Raw genomic sequence first — 20,949 nt, forward strand, 5'->3', positions numbered from 1 at the left:
CAATGATAGTAATCATTTCTCTAACTGGTTTAAAGAACTTGGAAGATGTGCCCAGGTCGACTGTGCCCAGGTTGTATAATGCCAGTGCGATTATACAACATTAGTCATCGGCTCCTGGGGCTGCGAAGGTCTCTTGGTTTTTTCTCTTTAAATGTAGAATCATGTAATTCAGAACATTGTGAAAATTTGTTTATCTTGCTGCTTGTGCAAACAACAATGCTTCTCTCTTTGTCAGTGTGTTTGTGTGTCCGTAAACCAATACTGGATTGCTGGCTGGGAAGTGTGTTTCTAGTTTATGGATCCATGCATGTGTTTGTGTGTGTGCGTATTCATGTGTGTATCCATGTCTGGATCACCAGGTGCGAAAGTCATAATTCAACTGCTTCACAGTGATGCAGATAGTGTTTACTGTATCCAAGCGGTGCCATTAGACATGTCTACAGAAACGTAACCATTGCCTCTCATCCAACAGATTGTTCCTCTCATCATCAACAGTGCAATCATTCTCGGTGATAGCAAAGCACAGGGGAGGAAAGAGGAGTCAGCCCTCCAAGATGGATGTGTGTTATTGTTTGTTGGATGACAGTGTGTTTCAATCAGGTCCACTGTGCTCTAATCCCAGGTAGAGCTTTTGAAGTGCTGAGTCAGTTACTGCTTCATCGATCCATCACAGTGGGTTAGTAGTGGGCAGGTGTACTCCTCCGCTCCCAGGAGACAGAGGAAACACCTGCCCTGCACTGCTCGGGGCTTCATCATCCCGCCATTCCTTTGTCTTGTTCTGCTGGGAGCTGAATGTCGGGCCACAGAAAACTGTGAAAGCAGCAGTTTTGTGGTCGTTTGTTGCCCCTACACAAAAATTAGAAGAAGGTAGAGATGGTTTTTCCCTTTGATCCCACGCCTGCCCCCCCCCCCCTCTTATTTCTCACCCAGGAAGAAGAGACATTCACTGAATGGACCGCACACGAGTGCCTTGGAGTTGCACTGATCACTAAAGCTTTTTAAACAAAGCTTTAAAGTACAGCTCCTCTATCCCCAATCCTCATTTCATTAGACAATGCCCACATTATAAAAATGAATACTCTTATATGATAGCTGTAGCGAACAATGACTTTAGAAGTACATTGAGAGAAAGTATTGTGGTTATTATTACATCTCAGAGCAGTGCACCAGCGAGGGGTGAGAGTCTATGTTTCTCCCGCTGTAGGCAGTCAATTAGTGCCAGAGGGAAACATAGCACTCCTCTGTTGCTCTCCGCTGAGGAGCTGTAAATAAAGGCTTTTATTACACCACAATATCTGTGTCTCTTCTCTGGACATCAATAGACCAATACACTGGACTGTTTCAGAGCATAATCACTCCTCCTCCTTCTACTTTACATTAAAGAGGAAGGAAGGTAAAAGAAGGAAGGTCACGGTCACTGACTTAAAGTCACAACAAATTATCTCATTTTTGGATTGATTGATTAACTGATTTTTCACAGCAACTTTTGTACAAATATCTTGAATCCTTTTGCTGTATAGAAAAGGACTGAAAAATCAGAGAACCAAACATATATATATATACATATAAAACATAAGTAATAAAATAATATATCACATCAACGTATGTTTGGATGTCATGGGTAACTTTCATTCTCATGTCATCTATATCTCTATCAGTGACATCAGTGATTTATTTATCATTTTTGTCTCACAAAGTCTACAATTATGAATGAATTTGCACACCACTAATTGTGATTCATTTAATTTACCTAACTTATTATAATTTACAGAGCCACGTTATTATAGTCCTGAACTCTTAAAGCCTCTTTTAATCACAGTGCTTTGTACTGATTAGGTGATTGATGGCTGATTATAAAGGGACAGGGATAATCTAAGAAAACAGGCCCAATTATCCCTGTAAAAAAAACAAACAAACAAACTATGTTTTCAGTGTAAAAATAGATGGTACATTGAAATTGAATGGTATATACTCTTTCAACTCCAACTGTAAGTTTTGAAACATTTCACTGACGGAGCCCAAAATGCAAGGCCACAGTAACCAACTTTAGCTCTTGTAAATTGAATGCTGATTCTATTTTTATTTGGTGTGATTTACACCCAGTTTCCTTCATGCAAGTGAACAGGAAACAGATGCTAGGAATTGTTCTTTTGCTGAATTCCACAGGGACAGATTCTAGTCAACACCAATGTGTGAGATTGGCTTTGTACTTGCATGCAAAAAGGTAGTAGACAGTGACTAAATTGACTCCCTGGTTTCCCTGCTCTGAATCTCCATTTCCTCAGAGTTTCCACTTGCGTATGTCCGTCTGCCCAAACCCAGGTTATGGCAGGCAGGCTTCCCTAATGGAGTCATGGAGCCAAGTCCACGCTTTCTCAGGACAAGGTCAGTCACAACACCCATGGCACCACAGGCAGTGGAAGATAGATCCACGAGGAACATCAAGTTCTTCAAAATATTTCAGTGACTAGTGATAAGACAAAGCAAAACACTTGACTTCATCAATGAAAAAAGAAACAAAAACAGTAACTTCTCCAACATTTACAAACAAATACAATTTGACAGCTAAACAGCCAAATAATAAAAATGTATTTCCCCTTTATTATATTAATTATGTAAACAAATAGAGAGCAAACATAATTACAGATTTATATTATTGCAGCTCATCAAGCAGCCAGACATGCAACACATGGGAAAAATAATAATTTAGTTTCAGGAAATATTGTTTGACATTTTCAAGGTGGGAGACATGAAATGAAAGGTTCATCTTCTCGTGGACCATGGTGCCATCTAGAGGTCACTGAAAACAAAAGGCAAAATGCACTTGTGAGTAGAGTTTCTTCTTCTAAGCATTTTTAATGTAGTTATTTGCTTTGTACAAAAGTTAAGTCCTGTGTTTATGTGTTCATGGGATCATTTTTCTAAGAAGAAGGTCATTTTCATTTTTTTTAAAGATAATTTAAATGGTTTAAGTGGAAAAGAAAGCCTACAGGCTTAGCAAAGCTTAGCTGCTCCACACCAGCACCCTGTGTGGAGCATTATGATATGGTGCCACCTACTGTTAAATTACTTTCCCCATAACTGAACCTACTGCTTTGGTACTCAGATAGGGGCAGAAATCATTTTATATAATCAAATTAAAGTAATTCAAAGGTCAAAAGATGATGCACTTTGATAAATTAGTGTGTATGTGAGTGTATCCATACTCTGTGGTTTGACCTTTCCCACCTGATAAGAATGTAGGGGGAAAGGTTGTATTCGTGTCATTCGGTGTTTCCCATATGATTTGCAGCCGCTAGCTCCTCCCTCTCAAAGATTGACTGTACATTAAATTTTTGCTGACATGGTACTCCTCAGTCGCTGCTTCTCAGATATATGGCAAACCATTATTTGGAGGTGTAAAATGGGTATAAAACCTGTATTAATTATTTAATCGCTGTTCTAAGTGCTGCCTTTTAGTCCAGACCAGGATGACATCCCCCTCTATTTCAGGGAATCGTTATATCATTCATTTGTCATGGAAAAAAATTACAATCAAGACTGAGATTTTGTAGCTGTATGATAAATCAGAGCAAATTGCAACATTTTTATGAGTATCATTAACTAATAATTGTATTCCTCTTTCACACCTTTTGATGTAAATGAACTGCTAATTGCATTTGAATATCAGTCTTATCGTTCTGGACACAGCTTCAAGCCCTATCAGCATATGTAGCTGATAAATACCCAAATCTACAGTGATAAAGCAGAAACCAACTTAGAAATAAAAACCAGTTCCACGTGTTTCCTAAAAAGCTATATCAAAGCACAAAGCTGCCACCACAAGAGCACAAAATAGAAATGTCCCTGGCAGGTAGCGGTATGTGGGACCTGTGATCTATCTTTGTGTCAGGGACCAGTTAAGTACAAAGACTGAAGGATGTGATCAACAACCAAACCAACACACTGTCCTCAGGTTGGGGCAGGGAGGTGTACACAGAACATCCATCAAGCTGCATCTGTACGATACTGATACTGTACTGTTTATTCTCACTACGTTCAGCAGCTTTTCTGCACAAACCTCACATGTAGACAGATCTAAAGCTTCTTTGGGATGCAACATGTAATATAAAATAATATGCAATCTCTCTAAGCGTCAAGTTACAGCACAGTCCTACGAATCATGTTGTTTGATGACCGTGATGACCAACGCACAGACAAATTGTTTGTTTGTTTTAAGGAAACAAATCTTATTACAGCTTACTTTGAGTGTACGTTAGTATCGTGGTTCTTTTATATCTTGTCTTAATGCTTTTTATTTCTTGAGTAGCAGTGCACAAGTGAAACATACTTGAAAAATGAATTAAAAGGACAACGGCTGTCAAACCAAGTTAATACAGTAAGCACTCTACCACTGACATCTATACATATGTGCCAGATTGCTTCAACAAACATCTATTTATCAGTTACTATGTTATCAAAAATCTGTGTGTTTTTTTGTAGCTTCAACCAGGCAACAGTTGTTTATAATGTGTAAACATTATGATGATACATCAACTGCCTGTGATAAAGTGACTTTATTCATGATAATAGAAATTAGAAATAGCTAATTAAACTACATTAATTATAATAGAGTACCATGGACACCAGAGACCTATTAGCTTGCTGAAAATTAAAATAAGTGAAAGATTAAAATGAAAGTTTCAGAGTTTTTATTGCCAGGAATTTATAGAATGTGTTATGATTCTTGTTAGCGTTGTAACTTCCAATAGAGACAAGAGGAACTCATCATGACATTTGGAAAAAATCCCTGGCCATCTGCTCTATTTCAACATCAGTAGCTCACACAGGCTTCAGATGCCAAATATGACCAGGGTCTAGTTGAACAAGTGTTGACTACAAATGTAAAATGTAGTCCTTTATTGTCCAGACCACCATTGCCAGCCTCAAATAGTGCAGCAGGGTTTGGCTTTTCAAGCTGATGGTCGTTTTCACATGATCACACATGGCAGGAGATCAAAAGTAATTAAGTAAAATAATAATAAATAATAAAAAGTAGTATTGTGATATTGCTCCTTTCAATAACTAGCCTGCTGTACATGTGTTGAAGTAAAAATTGCATTACTTAATCCCCACACACTTGGATGTGGTTTGATATATATTATTAAAGATAAATTCCAGCTGTTTGCTAGTGCTCGTAAGCATGCAAACACATTTATTATCTCTAAGCAAATACAATAACTGCAGTAGGAAAAAAAAGGAGAAAACACACACAGGCTCTTGTATGTGAACTGTAATCTGATCATAAATAGTCATCATTAATATTGTCAGAAAAACATTACCCATTTTATTGGGGCTGTATTTTCCTCACATACTACAATAAAGTTAATGACAGACATTGTCTAAACCATAAAACAGTCATATATTTGAAGATGCTGGTCAGCATCAGCAAGGCTCAGTAGCATGTGGTTCATAGATCATGCGTGCCCAATCAAGTATTCTTGTCCGAAGGCTCTAACTTGAACTGGAAACACAGATGTATGCCATGTCTCCACAATTGCATCTGAATATAATAATGGTTCAAGGAATTACTGTAGAAGCTATAACAGTGCAACATTATACCATGAAAACAAATGGAAAGTCAGCAATGCTGCTTAAGTTGCTGAATAAGAGGACATTAATTTGGTGTTACTGAGTTAATATTTCCACTCTGTGGTCACTTGTTGAGGCCTAAATTATTTTCTGCGTAAAAAGGTTTACATGGTGAAAATTCCTGCATATTCCTATATGTTATATTGGATCACATTCCCACTAAATAAGTGTTATTGTAGCACCAGAACAATGATTGCACTGAACTTAATGGAAACTTTGAGGCACCAGTCAGCATATCTTTGCCCCCATATACGATTATCAGTCCATCCAGCGAGGGCAGAAGTGAGACACGAACCCCTGACAAATCAAATCTCCTGTGAATTTAAACATCCAAATAAATCGGCTTTCAGCAGTCATTTTGAACACTTTCCACCCTTTTTATTGAACAGTTTAGAACTTGCAGGCATTGGTGACTTTCACAGTTCAGTTCATGTGGACTCAGACTTCATAGCTCATAATTGATCAATATTCACCTTTATATTTCTGTTTTGGCTTGAGAATAAACCACACACAGGATAATTGTTATTGAATTACTATATAATATATTAATATACTGTCTTTGTCTGGAACATCCAATTTCTGCTCCTGTATAATTACAAAAAGATATCCAGAAAGGACAGACTGACATCTCCGATCAGAAATGACCACTAAACCAGATCCTCCATACTCAGGATTGCACCGAAGAAAGAAAAAGCTTTAGGTATGTGTGAAAAGTGGGGATGTTTTTCTTTCATAACGCCTCAGCAAGATTTCCTCTTCAATGACGGACTGTTGACGAGCGCGTTTTCAGCCAGAAGATGGCGCAGATGATCCTGCACAGAGACCTGGCGTCGACACACAAGCGTCAACATCAGAGGAGAAATTGTTTGTCACTTGTGTCGAATGTCGCTGTGTAAACAGTTTACCTGAGGGGACACACACTCCGCAGTTTGGGGCTTTTTTTTTTTTTTTGATGGATGCGGCCGGACAGACATCCAGACGGAAGGTCCGACTCGCCGGTGCCTCGGTCACATGACCCGCCGGGACCTGCGTCACTGCTCAATGGACATCTGCGAAATGGAGGTGAGGGCTTTTTCAAGTGTTGCATGTGAAACCCGGGTGTGTTTGGAGTGCACGGAGGCCGCTGCCGCTCGTTGGCGGACGGATAAGCTGTTTTCTCTGTAATGTGCGGGGTTGGTTTTTTTTTTCTGCGGTTTTTAATGGAGCTCTCGCAGCAGCTAACGCCGCAGCTAAGCTAATGATGGTCAGGCTAACCAGGTGGTGAGAGCACCGAGATCTGTGTTTATTCAGATATCCGTCATATAAACTCAACTTCTGATAGATAATGCGCCGTTGTGTGTGTGTATTATTAATTTGCTTGCTTTTCGGCAGGAATAATAAACCTCTTTCTTCCTTTAACTAATACTGCAGCTATGCTAACGAGGCCTTCGAGGCTAACTGCCATAGCAGGCCGCAGCCTGGTGTTTCCTGCTCTAATATTTGACATTAACGTCACTCTGCAGATAAAATGTCTGCCCGAGCACTGGTTTCATTTGCATGCCTTATCGTATCGTATAATGTCGTGCATTGTCCTAGCCTGTCGGCTGTCACGGCTCTTGTCCAGCTTCGTGCATCTGCATGTTGTGAGAGATGTGTGTTGCGATGTTCACACTGTAGGAGTAATGTCACGTTAACACACACCAGTGTTTCCACAGCAGCATGACCTGATTTGTCGTCCTGCTTGCACAGGACCGTGAGGCGAAGGAGCCCGAGCAGCTCCGGAAGCTGTTCATTGGGGGTCTGAGCTTTGAAACAACTGAGGAGAGTTTACGGGCCCATTTTGAACAATGGGGATCTCTCACCGACTGTGTGGTAAGCAGCTGTGTTGTCAAATAATAACAGTAAGACCTGTGAGCGATTACAGAACATATCTACACACCGCTGTAAGCTGTCACTGACTTAATGCACACTTTCTTAGGTGATGAGGGACCCCAACAGCAAACGATCAAGAGGGTTCGGGTTTGTTACATACTCTTCTGTAAGGGAAGTCGATGATGCCATGAAAGCAAGGCCTCATAAAGTAGACGGTCGAGTTGTTGAACCCAAGAGGGCTGTTTCCAGAGAGGTAAAAGCAAATCTCAGGAAAGAAGGCAGTGTGTTTTGTGTTTGTGTTATGTGGTATGTGATTAGTGAGCCTCTGTGTTTCAGGACTCCAATAAGCCAGGCGCCCATCTGACGGTAAAGAAGATCTTTGTTGGTGGTATCAAGGAGGACACTGAAGAGTACCACATACGAGAGCATTTTGAGAAATATGGAAAGATTGAATGCATTGACATCATGGAGGAACGCTCCACTGGGAAGAAGAGAGGGTTCTGCTTTGTGTCCTTTGATGACCATGACACTGTTGACAAAATTGTTGGTAAGTGGTTGGTTATTCCAGTTACCTTGGTTGTTATGAAGCTTCTATCAGTGGTATGAAAATACATTTTCTCTTTTCTTTTTATTTTTGCAGCCCAGAAGTTCCACACAATCAACTTCCACAATTGTGAGGTCAGAAAAGCGCTGTCAAAACAGGAAATGAGTGCCATATCCAACAACAGAGGTAAGCACTCATCAAATGTGTCATAAAGCATGCTTTCTTTTTTTTGTAAATATTTGGTGCCGTTTACTGTTTATTTCAGTATCAAGCATTTCTAAAAATTACACCTTTTCTAAATCAGGCAGGAGTGGAGGATCTGGAAACTTCATGGGCAGAGGTAGCAACTTTGGAGGTGGTGGCAACTTTGGGCGAGGCGAGTATTTGCATGTCAGATGAAGGTCTTAACTTCACAAAAGCAGAAGCATGTGGTAGTGATGTTTATGTAACAATAGTAGTTTCCAGCCCAAGTTTCAGATTCACATTTAAACAGCGCAGTTAGATGCTTGAATCCCCTTTCCCACTCTTTAGGTTTCACAGTGTTACGAGGAAATCGGAGAAAAAATAAGTAATGACAGCCGTGGAGTGAAGCTGGTTATTTGTCTTCGCCTGTTCAGGTTGCACTTGTGTTCTGTCGGCTTAGACTCGGCATTTCTATTTTAATTGGGCTGCAGTTAACTGGAAGGGTTATCAGGCATTATGAGCACAAAACGGTGTCAGCTAACATCCATAAAAACTGACGTCAGAGGCTAACTGTTTGAAGTCCCAGGCTTTATTGTTTTATTGTCACACACGTTTGATAGGCAGTCATCTGAGGTGACATGCTAAACCAGTTGGTACAGACTGCAACATAACACTGCTGTTGTGCGTCAACAAAAAGGTCAGATTCAGAAAATATTGAGTCTTTGGTCAGTATTTATGGATACTTTTTTGCAATCCTCTGTTAGGCGGTTCAACTTCAACACAAGACTGACCTTGTCAAATATGTCTGCTTACAAAAAGAGTAAACAAAGCAGTCATTACCATATACATCTTAATTGTAATTGTAATTGTTTTTTCAGGTGGCTATGGTGGAGGAAGAGGTGGTTATGGTGATGATTTTGACAACGGTGAGCTGCTTTAAATGTTACGATGTGAAAATTTAAAATATCATTAATGTGGGAGTAAAATTAGTTCAGTACTTTTAAAATGTGCTGGTTTGTTTTTTGTTTGTTTGTTTTTTGTTTTTTTTTTTGTACTCTAAATTTTATTATTTATTATTATTATTAAATGTATTATTATTGTTTGCTTGGGTTTTCACCACTGTAGGGCCAGGAGGAAATTACGGCGGAGGACCAGGCTATGGAGGTGGCCGGGGGGGCTACGGAGGTGGTGGCCCTGGGTATGGAAACCAAGGAGGTGGGTTCGGTGGTGGCTGCGATGGAGGTTATGGAGGTAATGATGGAGGTAAAACAAAAATTTTTATTTTCTCCAGAATTCTGGTTTTTGAGTCAGTGTTAGATAAAAATATGCAGAAAAGAGCACCTTGAGACGGTCTTGCTGACATGTACTGACACTCACACCCTCAGGCTACGGAGGAGGTGGAAATTACAATGACTTTGGAAATTATGGCGGACAACAGTCAAACTATGGGCCCATGAAGGGAAACAACTTTGGTGGTAGAAACTCAGGTGGTCCCTATGGCGGTGAGTTTTAGCCTCCATTTGTGTGTCCCAATCAGACAAAATGACATCTTAGTGAGTTCTCCTTAGAAGAGACTTAGATTATTCTGTCATGACTAACAACAGGTGGCTATGGCTCTGGAGGCGGTGGTGGAGGAGGCTACGGATCGCGGCGGTATTAATTGTTCCATGTGTCGGTAAGTTGCATTCAGTTCCACATCACCCTCGTAGCACAGTACAGAGTGAGCCCATGAAAGTGCAGAATAACTATTTGTTCTATCCTGTATCCATTCAACAGGCCTCAGTTCTTAGCAGGAGAGGCGAGGAGGTGAGCAAAGGAATTGTCAGGAAAGCTGCAGGTTACATTGAGGCAGTCATCTGAAAGCATTAGAGGAACACACAAGTCAGACATTACTGCAGCAAGAAGGACTGTGTACACAAAACATGAGTGCAGATGATAACTTTCCTTAATTGTGATAGATGTTTCCCGACTAAGAAAATATTTCCTTCTGTGCGTCTGAAGTGTGTGTGTATTGTGCCTATGGTATCAGGGGTAAAAAGTGAATTTGTTTTTTTTATCTGAAGTCAGTTCTTTATATCCTTTTTTCTTTTTTCTTTCTTTCTTTCATTTTATTTCTTTCTTCTTTTATTTTTTACATTGGTTAGTTTCTGCTGGCCAATTACTCCTTTGTCTTTTAACCTGGATTTTGTCAAATAGTATAGTTGTCTCAGGCCCACGGATGAGCTAGAACTACATATTTTTTCTTCCTCAAGTTATTATGATTGCCTAATTACAAGTGTCAAGTGTATTTTGCTTTTTGTATGTGAAGCACAGTATGTAAATCGTTCGTAGTACCAGTGTCAACAAATATAAGCAGTCTGGATTAGAAATAAGGGAATCCCTCACTCTTCCTGTTCCCAGCAAACCAAATTCTAGATTGTTCAAATATTTTGATTAGTAGAAAAGACCGAATAAAATTGTGTAGTAAAGTAACATGAGGTTCAGTGCGTCATTGGTTCAGTAAAGATTAAATGAGTTGTTAATTTATCTGTTGTCTGATCATTTTGACTGTGAAGTTTAGAAAATCAGCCTGTACAGAACTTTCTTCTCCTTATGTGGGTGTAAATAGTGTGTATATACTGTATATATTGTATCAGGGTCAATGACAAGGGAGCTTTTGGTAGTCCTAGGTCAAGGGCCGATACACCACATATGCCAGTGTTGAGCGAGTAGGATTATAACAGCCGCAAAGACCTGCAGTTGGGCCCTCAGCATCGCTAGTGTGGAAGATTGCAGATGACTGTCAGACAGGACGTCTTCAGCCCCAGCACAGTGGACCAGTCAGCATTTTGAGAGAGAAGGGAGAAGGCAGCATCGAGCACAACGCCCATGGAGGAAGCTTGCAATGTCGTGCCTGGTAGTGAGCATCTATCTCTCTTTCAAGGCTAGCTAAACCCTCCAGCAGCTGGTGCTAGCGAAGAAAGACTAGTTCCCGGAGACATTGGAGATCCCGTTGAGTCAGAGATACTTCAGTTTTACCAGCAAATGATAGATTTCAGACATTAACGAGAAAAGGGAGTGAGTATTTCACAAAAGCTGACTTAAGAAGATGGAGCAGGTAAGAGTAACCACTTTGCTTGATTTACAGATGTGGAATGAGGCATTCTCTTCTTGCTGAAAATCTGTAAAGACCTGATAACATGGAAGGTTCTGGATGGGTAAGACATTTTCAAAATACTATCCAAAGGCAGCTTTTATTGTAATCTAACAGTGCATTACAGTGGTGCTTGTAGAAGCTGGAGCGACCTTTAAAGGTAAACCGAGCAGGATGACATCCAGTGTGGAATCGACCTCCAATGTCTTGTTACCACACAGCTTGGTGTACCTTGAATGCAAATTATGTTGTCTTTACTTACTAGCCTTGACCAAACAGAGCTTACTGTACTCCTCAAAAACAGTTTTCCTTGATAAATGGTCTGTACGACTTATAAAGTATTAGAAAACTGAAAATGCTCATCACAGTTCAAACTGTTAACTTCAAATACTTAATTTGATCAAAAATCCAAACCCATTGGCATTGAATTTGTATAATGAAAGACCTAGAAACACAGGAAAGATTCAAGGCTAGTCAGCATAAAAAAGTGAGTCAAACTATCAGCTGAAATTAACTGTGGTTCTAAGATGAAACTTCTACAACAAAATGAAAAACATGAGAGAAACAAATACTAGTATTTGGTGGGCCTGTCCAGTAAGCGTTAACCAGGGAGATTTTTACTGCAGCACATTAGCTCTATCCCATGACTGTTCAAAATCAGCTCAGATATCATTGGAAATTTTGATAGTTTTCCTGAAACAAAAATAAAAGGAAGTCCAGGTCTACTGTTGTTATTGCTTTGGCCTAAACTAGTATCAGTATTAGAGCATCATAAAATGATCTGTTGTGATTTCATAGTATATAACAGTTTAAATGTGGTTTTTGGATCATTTTAACCCGAGAGTTTTACACATCTACATCAAAAATATTTTAAGTGGAAAAAATTAAGTGAGGATGTCCAATGTTAAAGCCAAGCCACAAAATGATTTGCTTTAAATTAGATATTCAGCACTTTGTATTTGAAAGGATTCTTGCATGCACCATTAGGGTTCAAGGCAAGTCAAGTCTTCCTGCTCTGGAAAAGAGAACCCAATACCAGCTAATATGTTCCCCACTTGGTAGCAGGGTAGTGTTTCTACTGAGGAATGTAGTAAGACAACTTCACCACACAGAATAAAGCTGCGCTGGGCAAAAGCATACGTGTCATTGAACCACGTTGGTTTAAGTGTAAAATGTGTAAATGTAAAATGTACCTTGTGTTATTAAATAAAAATATTTTCCTTAACATGAGTATTTAATTTATTAAAAGCAGTTGAAAGCAATTTGTAGTGCTGTAAATGATTAATCATTAATATGTGTTACAACTCTTATCAATATCAGAAAGTTTTATTTCATTAACTTTCTTGATTCACAAATGTCCTTGACTTTATCCTCCTCCCCAGTTTCATTTAATGCTGGAGTTTGTCATGAGAGAAAATAGGCTTGGCGGTCAAAGGTGGTGTTTGTGTGCGAAAGTGCACACAGAGCCTGATTGCACAGGGTTTTACCTTTGACTATGCTTAGTCGGTAGACCATTGTGAAGTTGTCGTGCGTGGTTGACGCTGAGCACACTCGGTAGCTCAACAATTGTGGTTTTTGTTGTGTAACAATGAATGCAGTGGGTGTGATTGCATTGCCTCAGGAGTTTCTCAGTATTAAAAGAATTAGGCTACTGTACAAACAAGCTTGCCCTAATAAAAAGTAAGCAGATTGGGAAAGTGGTTTAAACCCATGATGCTTTTTTTTTTTTTTTTTTTTTTTTGGAACATGTTTTCTTTCATTTGTGCTTTTTAAGCCGTTTGCTAGAGCTAAGACCTGATTTGAACACGTGCTACGTTATGTAATCACTCCTTAGACTATACATCCATCTGGCATCAATCTGTTTTAGGCTGTGGCCCCCGTGCACCACAAAATGTTCTCTTCTCAGAAAACAAGAGGCCATATAGCCATAGGAATAGTTTATTAAAAGCACAGAATAAAAAAAGAGAGAGCCTGGACAGCAAATCATAAAGGGAAAGTTATAAAATGAGTAGCAATGATTGAAACAACCATTAGCATACAGAAATGATATATACAATATATATATATACACATATACACACACACATAGTAACATTTTTATCAATCTCAAAAGCAAGTGATGCTTATATTTACAAACAATATTGGTTAAAGAATCTGAGGATATCAGAGTACAAAAGAAGTAAAATATCAAAAATATTACAACATTCGAGAGAAGTACGCAAAAACTATACAATAGTTCTGCTGAGCTACTAATGCTTTAAAGCTAAAAGGACTACAAAGTTATTGCATAGTATTACTATGTTAATGCAGTACCATATTACAGAGGAGATATGTGGTTGTCCTTGCTCTTGACGAAAGTCTTTTTAATGCGAGGGACCAGGAAGATGCTGCCGTCAGTCGACTGCTGGAGGGAGTAGTCGGATGGGGAGTAGGAATTCCCCTTCTCGTCTCTCAACATGCCAAAGACTTCCAGGTATAAGCTGTTGAGCTGCTGCTTCATTTCCTTCAGGTTTGTGATGTTCTGGCTCTTTTCGCTCAGCAGACGCTCTCTTTCCTCCTTCAGTGTATCCAGCTCGCTCTCCAGACCCACTATGTTCTCCATCTTGCGTTTGCGGCAGTTCTGGGCCGCTACTTTGTTCTTGCCGCGTCGGCGTATGTCTCGGACCAGGGCCAGCTGGGCCTCATTCAGTTGATGCTTTGACATCATCTCATTGAAGTCATCAACAGGCAGATTGATAATCATGTCAACAGTGAAAGGGATTTTGAGAGCCTTGGCCCTCTGCTCGTCTCTGGGGAGACGCACATCAGAACGTTTCTTCTGCTTGTCTTTGGTGAACGGAGCGCTGTTGTGGCCGTTCTCCTCTGATGTGTCCATTTTATATTGTTTGAGTTTCTTCTCCTGCTGCTGTGAGTGCCCTGCAGCTCCAGATACAGAGACAGAAGATGTCTGAAGCTCATCAGGTTGGAAATTTAGTGAGATCATCTCTGAGTATTCAGACTCTGCGCTTCCTGGGTTGTGGTCCATCTCCTCTATATCTGAATCACTGTAACCAAAGGACCCATCTCCATATGCAGATTTTGAGGGTGAACTCGCATTTGGACTGGTGTTTGAAGAGATTCCTGAATCTGAGTCTGGAATTTCAGCCGACAGATTGTATTTGCTGCTGTCAAATGCACCACCAGGTGAGAGGCTGTAAAGGTCCATGGGAATGAAGGAAGGCTTGTTTGGGATATCAGACATGGTAATGTTGTCATTTCCTTCAAGGCCATGCTGACTACCACTCCCTTCCACAATGGTGTTGGAATAAAATATATCACAGAAAGTGTCTGCATCAAAGCTGGTATTTAACTGGGGAGCTTTCACCTCCATTTGGGTGACAGTGTCTGCTGGAGCCATGCTGGGGACAGCCTCATCCAACGTATTGACGAACTCTGCAGGGCAAACATTTAAACTCTTTGTTTCCCCATCTGTGAGATTGGTCATGGGGAAAAAAGGGAAGTTTGGCTTCTGTACTTCAGAGCTGTTCGGAAGAGGGTAAGATGTAGTCTCCAGCGTGTCCTCCATTTGCATGCTGAAACATTGCTTAAAGAAAAACAAGACATGAAATGATTAAAATAGGTCCAATTAACATATTACTATAAGTAATAACAATGTTTACTCTATGATACATATTGTTCGGGATACATGTACACAATGCTCTTTTATTGGCCTTTCATGATGTAACACAATGTATGATGTAATACAATGTCTGCTCGAAAGCCCATTTCCCAACCAGCTTGGGAAATGAGCTTTCAAACAGACGCCATACTCAATTTTCTATGCTTTAAAAGTTCTATCAATCTAAAACAGAAGCTAAATATCATAATCTGCCATAATCAACCAGTTTCCTTCTTCCATTTTCAATCAAGCTTATTCTGTTACCTTGAATAGCAACACTTCATTAAGTGAAATCTGGGATATTTAGCCATGCGCTTATTCCAGTTGCAGGTGGGTTGCAGTTATTGATAAGGCTCGGAAATCACCAAAGCCAATCCCTCAGCATGCTGCTGACGAGTAGTTAACCAGCTACCTTATCTCTACAAAGCAGCTTTTAAGAACTGAAACGGAATTCCACACAACCCCTGTTTCAACATGTGTCTTATCAGCAACTTGCCAGAGCAACTAATGAAGTGCTAGCTAATGGCTCTGATGGGTGGTTCTTTCCCTCTATTCTGAAATGGTGTGGCTCAGACAACAAACGTGATACCGCTCCACCCCTTGGCTAATGCAAATATGAGCTGCCTTCAATCAAAAGTGATTAGGCCACTCAGACTATTGTACACCAAGCTTTACCTTTCTGTAACTATGCCGTTGTTCAACAATGCCATGGCCTGTCTGAACAGCGTGTTTTTTCAATTCTGAAATGAGGCTGGTAGCTAGTAATCATATAAATACTCTCATTCTCAGAGCCCCGACCTGCCCAGTGCTCTAAAAAGTCTCAACAATGAAACCTAGTCACAGTGGAATAAGATGTGTGCACTAGTCTGCACATATACGAGATCCCATTCTCATTGGCCAAACAAAAAAGCATTTGTCCTCTAATGACATGCTCCTGCCACTGATGCATTCTTTGGATATTTGTTGTACAACACACACCGCCATGCCATTGAAGTGGTAGAATCCTTGTATTATACCTGCAGCTCAGGGAGAGACAAAAGCTCCATCCAGGCCTGCTCCAAATCTGGGGACATCCTCTGTGAATGTGGCAGCGGCCCCGGGGAGAGCGTGGCTGGTGGAAGAGCTGGTGGATCAGGGGACATCATCATGTTGCTGTTGCTGGGTACTGAAACAGCATTTGTGTCCAGGCAAATTGAAGTGTTCTGTGAGGGGGGGAAAAAAATGGTGGCAATATGTTTTTTTACAGGTCCAACTCATAGGTGAGTTAAAAGCTTTAAGTGTGTGCTAATAATGCATAAATATTCTTACCTCAGTTTCCTCTACAGGAAACGTCTCTGCTAGTAGCTGCAGGCATTCATCAAATGACATGGCATCACCATTCTCCTCCGTGAAGCTGACATTCTGCGACAGAGCATTAGGTACATAATATTAAATTGACTCTCCAGCATCATTGCTGTTGCAGTGTCTTTTAAAAACGGCACATAACTAATTATAGAGCTTATAGAGGCCTCTGCCGAGTAGTTTCTGGTACCGAATACACCGACGTAAAACCACAGAACCACCTGTGTTTCTTTAATTACACGGAACAAGGTGGTTCCCTGGTTACAACACTGCCACAGCCTATGGAATGCAGTGGGAGTGGTCCACGTCTGACATGAGCAATGAGTGCCATGTGCAAGTAGCCTACCTGTGTAACCTCTAAAGGTGTGACAGCCGATTGCAGAGGGGTGATGGGTGGCGGGCAGGGTATGTACTCTCCTGTCTCCTCATCCAGCTGTAGCTGTGCAAGTAGGGCCTTCTCCTGCTCCCGGAGGAGATCCAGCCTCTTCTCCTCTTCCAGCTCACGTTGCCTCTGCAGCTCATGCTCTTTCTGTCGGTGGTTGTAGTCAAACACCTCTCGCCTTGCTCCAAGATCAATGTCCTGCTTCCACAGTATGTCAATCAGGTCCATGTCCTGGAAAGAGAAGCCCGGATCAGTTAAGAGTTGTGAGCGGGAACTATGCTACTCTGCAGTGAGAGTGTGAGCTGCATTGAGAACAAGGAAAAGCGTCCCTGCCATGAAGCGTGGTTGCTGCACCTGCCACACCCTGTCCCTCAGAATCTGCTCACTGACAACAGCACTGGCACTAATGTCAAGGGGGAGAAGCTGCATGAATAATAGATGCAGTTCTCTGTTTTCCCCTGTTGCCATCACACAGCAGCAGAAGACACGTTTCCACACTTGATATGCTTTGAAAGGGAACCGGTCATTTCCCATCTGATTTCATTTGCCATATTCCAGCTCATATATAGTCCACAGTCTGCTGAAAAGAGTTCATGTTGCACTTTAGTTCTCGAAATTAAGTTTACATCAAAGCCCGAAACATTCATATGATATTCTTGAGCAGTTATAAAAGCCAAAAATCTATCTGCAAATTGGTTTTAAAATTACACCATGATGCTGATAGACTCTATTATTGAATATTCTTATGAGATAAAAGTTCATAGAGGTCATAAGAAAAGTCATAGAGTGAAATCAAATAAAATTAAGAACTATGACTCTAAAACTGTTTCTGGGAAGAATGAGAAACTTTGTTTGCTAAGTAAAACAAATAATTTGAATTTGACAACTACCGTCATTAAGCTTAACACCACTAACTAGGTCCTAGGTTTAGTATTTATATTCTAACGCAGAGTTCCCTAGAATAGAGAAAACTAGACACACCATTGTGTCAACTATGAGGGTATTTTAATACCATATCCTGTAGTTTTCCCCCCACAAGTTCTTGCTAAACATTTTTGCTCTTTTTAAACAAGAATGAGTTTATATAAACTGTGGTGCTCACTTCCTTGAGTCTTTTACTTATTTACAGAAGGAAACTATTTCACAAGACCCAGGGATGTTGCATAAACCCAAGAAGCTGGCTGACATAAAAAAAAAAAAAAAAACCCCATCGCATTAGTTGTTTGTTCCTACTTTGTGAGCGTGGCTTTAAACTGTGGGTTATAAGGCGAGAATTTACAGTCTTTGAGGAGCCAATGGGCAACTAAATGGAAATAAGATTCAAAACAAACAAATAAAGGAAGTGAAAGACAAAGAAAACTTTCTATAATTATGTTTCTTTTTCGAATTTTCCGAATCAAGGAAAAGTGCGTGTGTGGTAAACTTTCACAAAGCAATAATAATAATAATAATAATAACAGCATACAATTACCAATATATATTTTGGGACATTGTTGACAGTTTCTCTGACTTCAGCTGTGGCACTGCAAAATAAGAACCCACTAACCCTCTTTGCCTCTGTGTTGCATCAGATCCCTGGCCACTAAGGGATTACGCGTTACTAAGGCTGCCTACAATAAATCATACCCAGCGGACAGAGAGGTGAGCACACAGCCAGACATTATGGCTTCTGTAGGAATGAGGAAATGTGTTAGGATTTCGATGGGATGTGTGAACACACCTCTTGAGGTCATACATGTTTTCAAAGCTAAAAACCACAAGCTTGTCTCCTGTTGGTCACACCTTGGAAGCTCATCGGACAAGTCACACAAGTCCCTTCAAAAACATCCCTCTTACTTTCCCACAAGGTTTAATCACTGTCCCCTGTTACTTATACTGCTATATACGTTGATCAAAGAAGCAAATGAACTTCACAATTAGTTTGTATCAATTCTTAAGAGAATGCTGAGATGTGGGTGCGTGACAAAGATCAGGTTCAAGATCATTATAGTATCAGTATCATGGCTGTCACAAGGCCCAGACTGGCACCAAGACAAGGAAACTAGCTCTGAAAATTACTCAGATTTCTCAGCACAAAAGGTGCACAAGCCCAGCAACTAGCCTCCAGTTAAAAGAGGAACAAAAGTATACACAACAGACACATTTCTTATTTACCCAAAAAAAAAAAAAAAAACCCCAAACAAACAAACACTAAAAGGACATATTTTGAAAACAGTTCAGGCTAATTGCGTGTTGTTTTTTTTTTTCCATTTATCTTTCTCTAACTGAATATCTATGTGTGTGTGGGTGTGTGTGTCATATGCTTTCTTTCATCACGACCAATCCATCCATGACGATGGAGGATATTGAAACACAGCCACTGACCCTGGCCATGACACAGACCCAACCAAACACTGCAGATGTGAGGCCATGGAGAGGGAGACACAAGCCAAGTTCATCCAAGTTACACACTTAGTTGAAAGTGCATGAGCACACAAGCCTGGACTCAGGTTATATGGTTTTGTTGTCGTTTTATCTTTTGTAACTAAAACAGCAGAGGAAACGGCGCAGCCTGTGAAGAAGCCGAGCGATACAAGTTTGCCTGTTTTCGATATGGATCACATGCTTGGAGGAAAAGGGGGGAGAGGGGGAGGGAAGGGGAGGAGGCAGTTACCAGAAAAACCTTCGGGGCTTTTCTGGTTACCAAAATTAAACAGATATAATGTCGCCTTTACACACGCCAACTAAACACTTGGTCTAAAATCTAATCCTGAATTATGTTATGTTAAATTTTATTTCCTGTTGAGGGAAAAACGTCACAAGTGGATGACTTGCAGAACTGAAAGCGTTTCACAGAGAGATCCTATAATTTGACTACAGAGCGCAAATGAATTGGTTGTTTTAGCCTTTTCTACATTGGAAGTGTGGTTTTCGACATATTCTCCCCACATTGGTGTCCGATCTGCGCCACAACAAGGTTGTCACTGTGTACTGATGATCTAGTTTAGCACAGATCGCCTTAGAAAGTTGACCGGAGCTTCAGACCGGTCCGTCCGCCGATCGGATCGGGTGACAGTCCCCGAAGTTACGGCCGGTGTGAGCCGGTTGACAAACGGTGTGTTTACCTGTTGACCGGGGTGCATCACTTCCATGTCCATCATCACGGAGGTCCGCGGAGAAGCGCCGTGTGGACCGACTAACGCGGGTGTTATTCCTCAAATGGCAGATTAAAATGGCGAACTGGTGCCGAGCCGGCGGAGTCCGACGTCGCAGCTGAGCTGAGGGAAATATCGCTTCCTCTAAAATCTAATGATCATTACGGAAATGATGGCCCTGCCCACAGAGCTGAGGCTCCGGGATCGTCCCCCCTCTCTCCGGCCTATGAGGCTGGAGGTGAGGGCGGCGTGTACGTGCGTGTGGACCCCGGCAGGCTGAGCCCAGAGCCCGGGGATCGGACTCCAACTCTATTCAAGAAAAACCTTACACAACACGTTTATGTCATTAGAAAGTTACAGCAACCAATACATTTGGCCCGACACGCCATTTAAAGAAAATAAAATATGCACATGAATGAACCAGCTAGAAAACAAATTGGGTCTGGCTGTTTGAGAAAGCATTAAAGATGGTAAAATATTACGATTCTAGCTGCTTTTATTATTCCAGCTAATAATAAAACAAACAAACAAGCAAACAAACAAACAAAATCCCGTTTCTATTTTTAAGTCAGTCATCTTTTCAGTTTGCTGTGGTACAGAGCGCCACCTGCTGGTGACAGCGGCCAGTGTGGAGCCGGAGGCCCTGGGGCCCCAAAGCCCTGTGAAAACCCTGCTTAAAGTGAGCACACATCACAGTATTTCCACAGGACAAAAATTTATACCCAAATACCCAAGGTCTACTCAGGCTAGAGGTCTCTATTTAAAATGTACTCAAAGCACAGGAATACCAGCAACAAAAAGCACTTTACCCTTTATTAAAAAATATCCCACTCTTACATTCACACTCTTTACTATCATAGCTTTGGGACATTAGTATTCATGCATTTACATGTTAATGGTAAGAAGGTCATTTTAACAATTTTAACGACTTTCTTGTAGTTTCATTGATCGTAATGCCGCACTTGTATTTCTTACTGTGTGTTTTTATGTAACATCTTAATCTGTGCACTGGATAATAAGTGTAGCTGTACAATAAGTAGAGTGAAAAGGCAATGCAACTTTATTCATGTAGCACATTTAAAACAACTAATT

The 20,949-nt window shown here is 40.7% G+C and overlaps 2 protein-coding genes across 2 annotated transcripts; one reads left to right on the top strand and one right to left on the bottom strand.

Moving 5' to 3' along the window:
• Positions 1-6,601: 6,601 nt before the first annotated feature.
• Positions 6,602-12,565, top strand: hnrnpa3 (heterogeneous nuclear ribonucleoprotein A3). The gene is made up of 11 exons (XM_029529859.1): positions 6,602-6,693; positions 7,360-7,482; positions 7,589-7,735; positions 7,819-8,029; positions 8,123-8,212; positions 8,331-8,402; positions 9,088-9,135; positions 9,335-9,472; positions 9,595-9,711; positions 9,814-9,884; positions 9,986-12,565. The coding sequence occupies exons 1-10, from the start codon at positions 6,643-6,645 to the stop codon at positions 9,867-9,869; spliced, it is 1,053 nt and encodes a 350-aa protein (XP_029385719.1). The 5' UTR covers positions 6,602-6,642; the 3' UTR covers positions 9,870-9,884; positions 9,986-12,565.
• A 699-nt stretch (positions 12,566-13,264) lies between these two features.
• On the bottom strand, positions 13,265-20,039 carry nfe2l2a (nfe2 like bZIP transcription factor 2a). Its single transcript, XM_029529858.1, has 5 exons — positions 19,828-20,039; positions 16,688-16,954; positions 16,309-16,401; positions 16,017-16,202; positions 13,265-14,925 (listed from the first exon to the last, which is right to left on the bottom strand). Exons 1-5 carry the CDS (start codon positions 19,861-19,863, stop codon positions 13,660-13,662), a joined length of 1,848 nt encoding a protein of 615 aa, XP_029385718.1. The 5' UTR covers positions 19,864-20,039; the 3' UTR covers positions 13,265-13,659.
• Positions 20,040-20,949: the final 910 nt, after the last annotated feature.

Source organism: Echeneis naucrates, chromosome 21 (genome assembly GCF_900963305.1).
Source record: "Echeneis naucrates chromosome 21, fEcheNa1.1, whole genome shotgun sequence".
NCBI lineage: Eukaryota > Metazoa > Chordata > Actinopteri > Carangiformes > Echeneidae > Echeneis > Echeneis naucrates.

Excerpts from the sequence above, each read along its gene's own strand:
- hnrnpa3 (XM_029529859.1), top strand. The coding sequence starts at position 6,643 with ATGACCCGCCGGGACCTGCGTCACTGCTCAATGGACATCTGCGAAATG. Across the intron at positions 8,030-8,122 it reads CACTGTTGACAAAATTGTTG|CCCAGAAGTTCCACACAATC; the intron begins GTAAGTGGTTGG and ends TTATTTTTGCAG. Across the intron at positions 9,473-9,594 it reads TTATGGAGGTAATGATGGAG|GCTACGGAGGAGGTGGAAAT; the intron begins GTAAAACAAAAA and ends TCACACCCTCAG.
- nfe2l2a (XM_029529858.1), bottom strand. The coding sequence starts at position 19,863 with ATGATGGACATGGAAGTGATGCACCCCGGTCAACAG. Across the intron at positions 16,203-16,308 it reads TTCCTGTAGAGGAAACTGAG|AACACTTCAATTTGCCTGGA; the intron begins GTAAGAATATTT and ends CCCCCCTCACAG. Across the intron at positions 14,926-16,016 it reads TGTCTCTCCCTGAGCTGCAG|CAATGTTTCAGCATGCAAAT; the intron begins GTATAATACAAG and ends TTTTTCTTTAAG.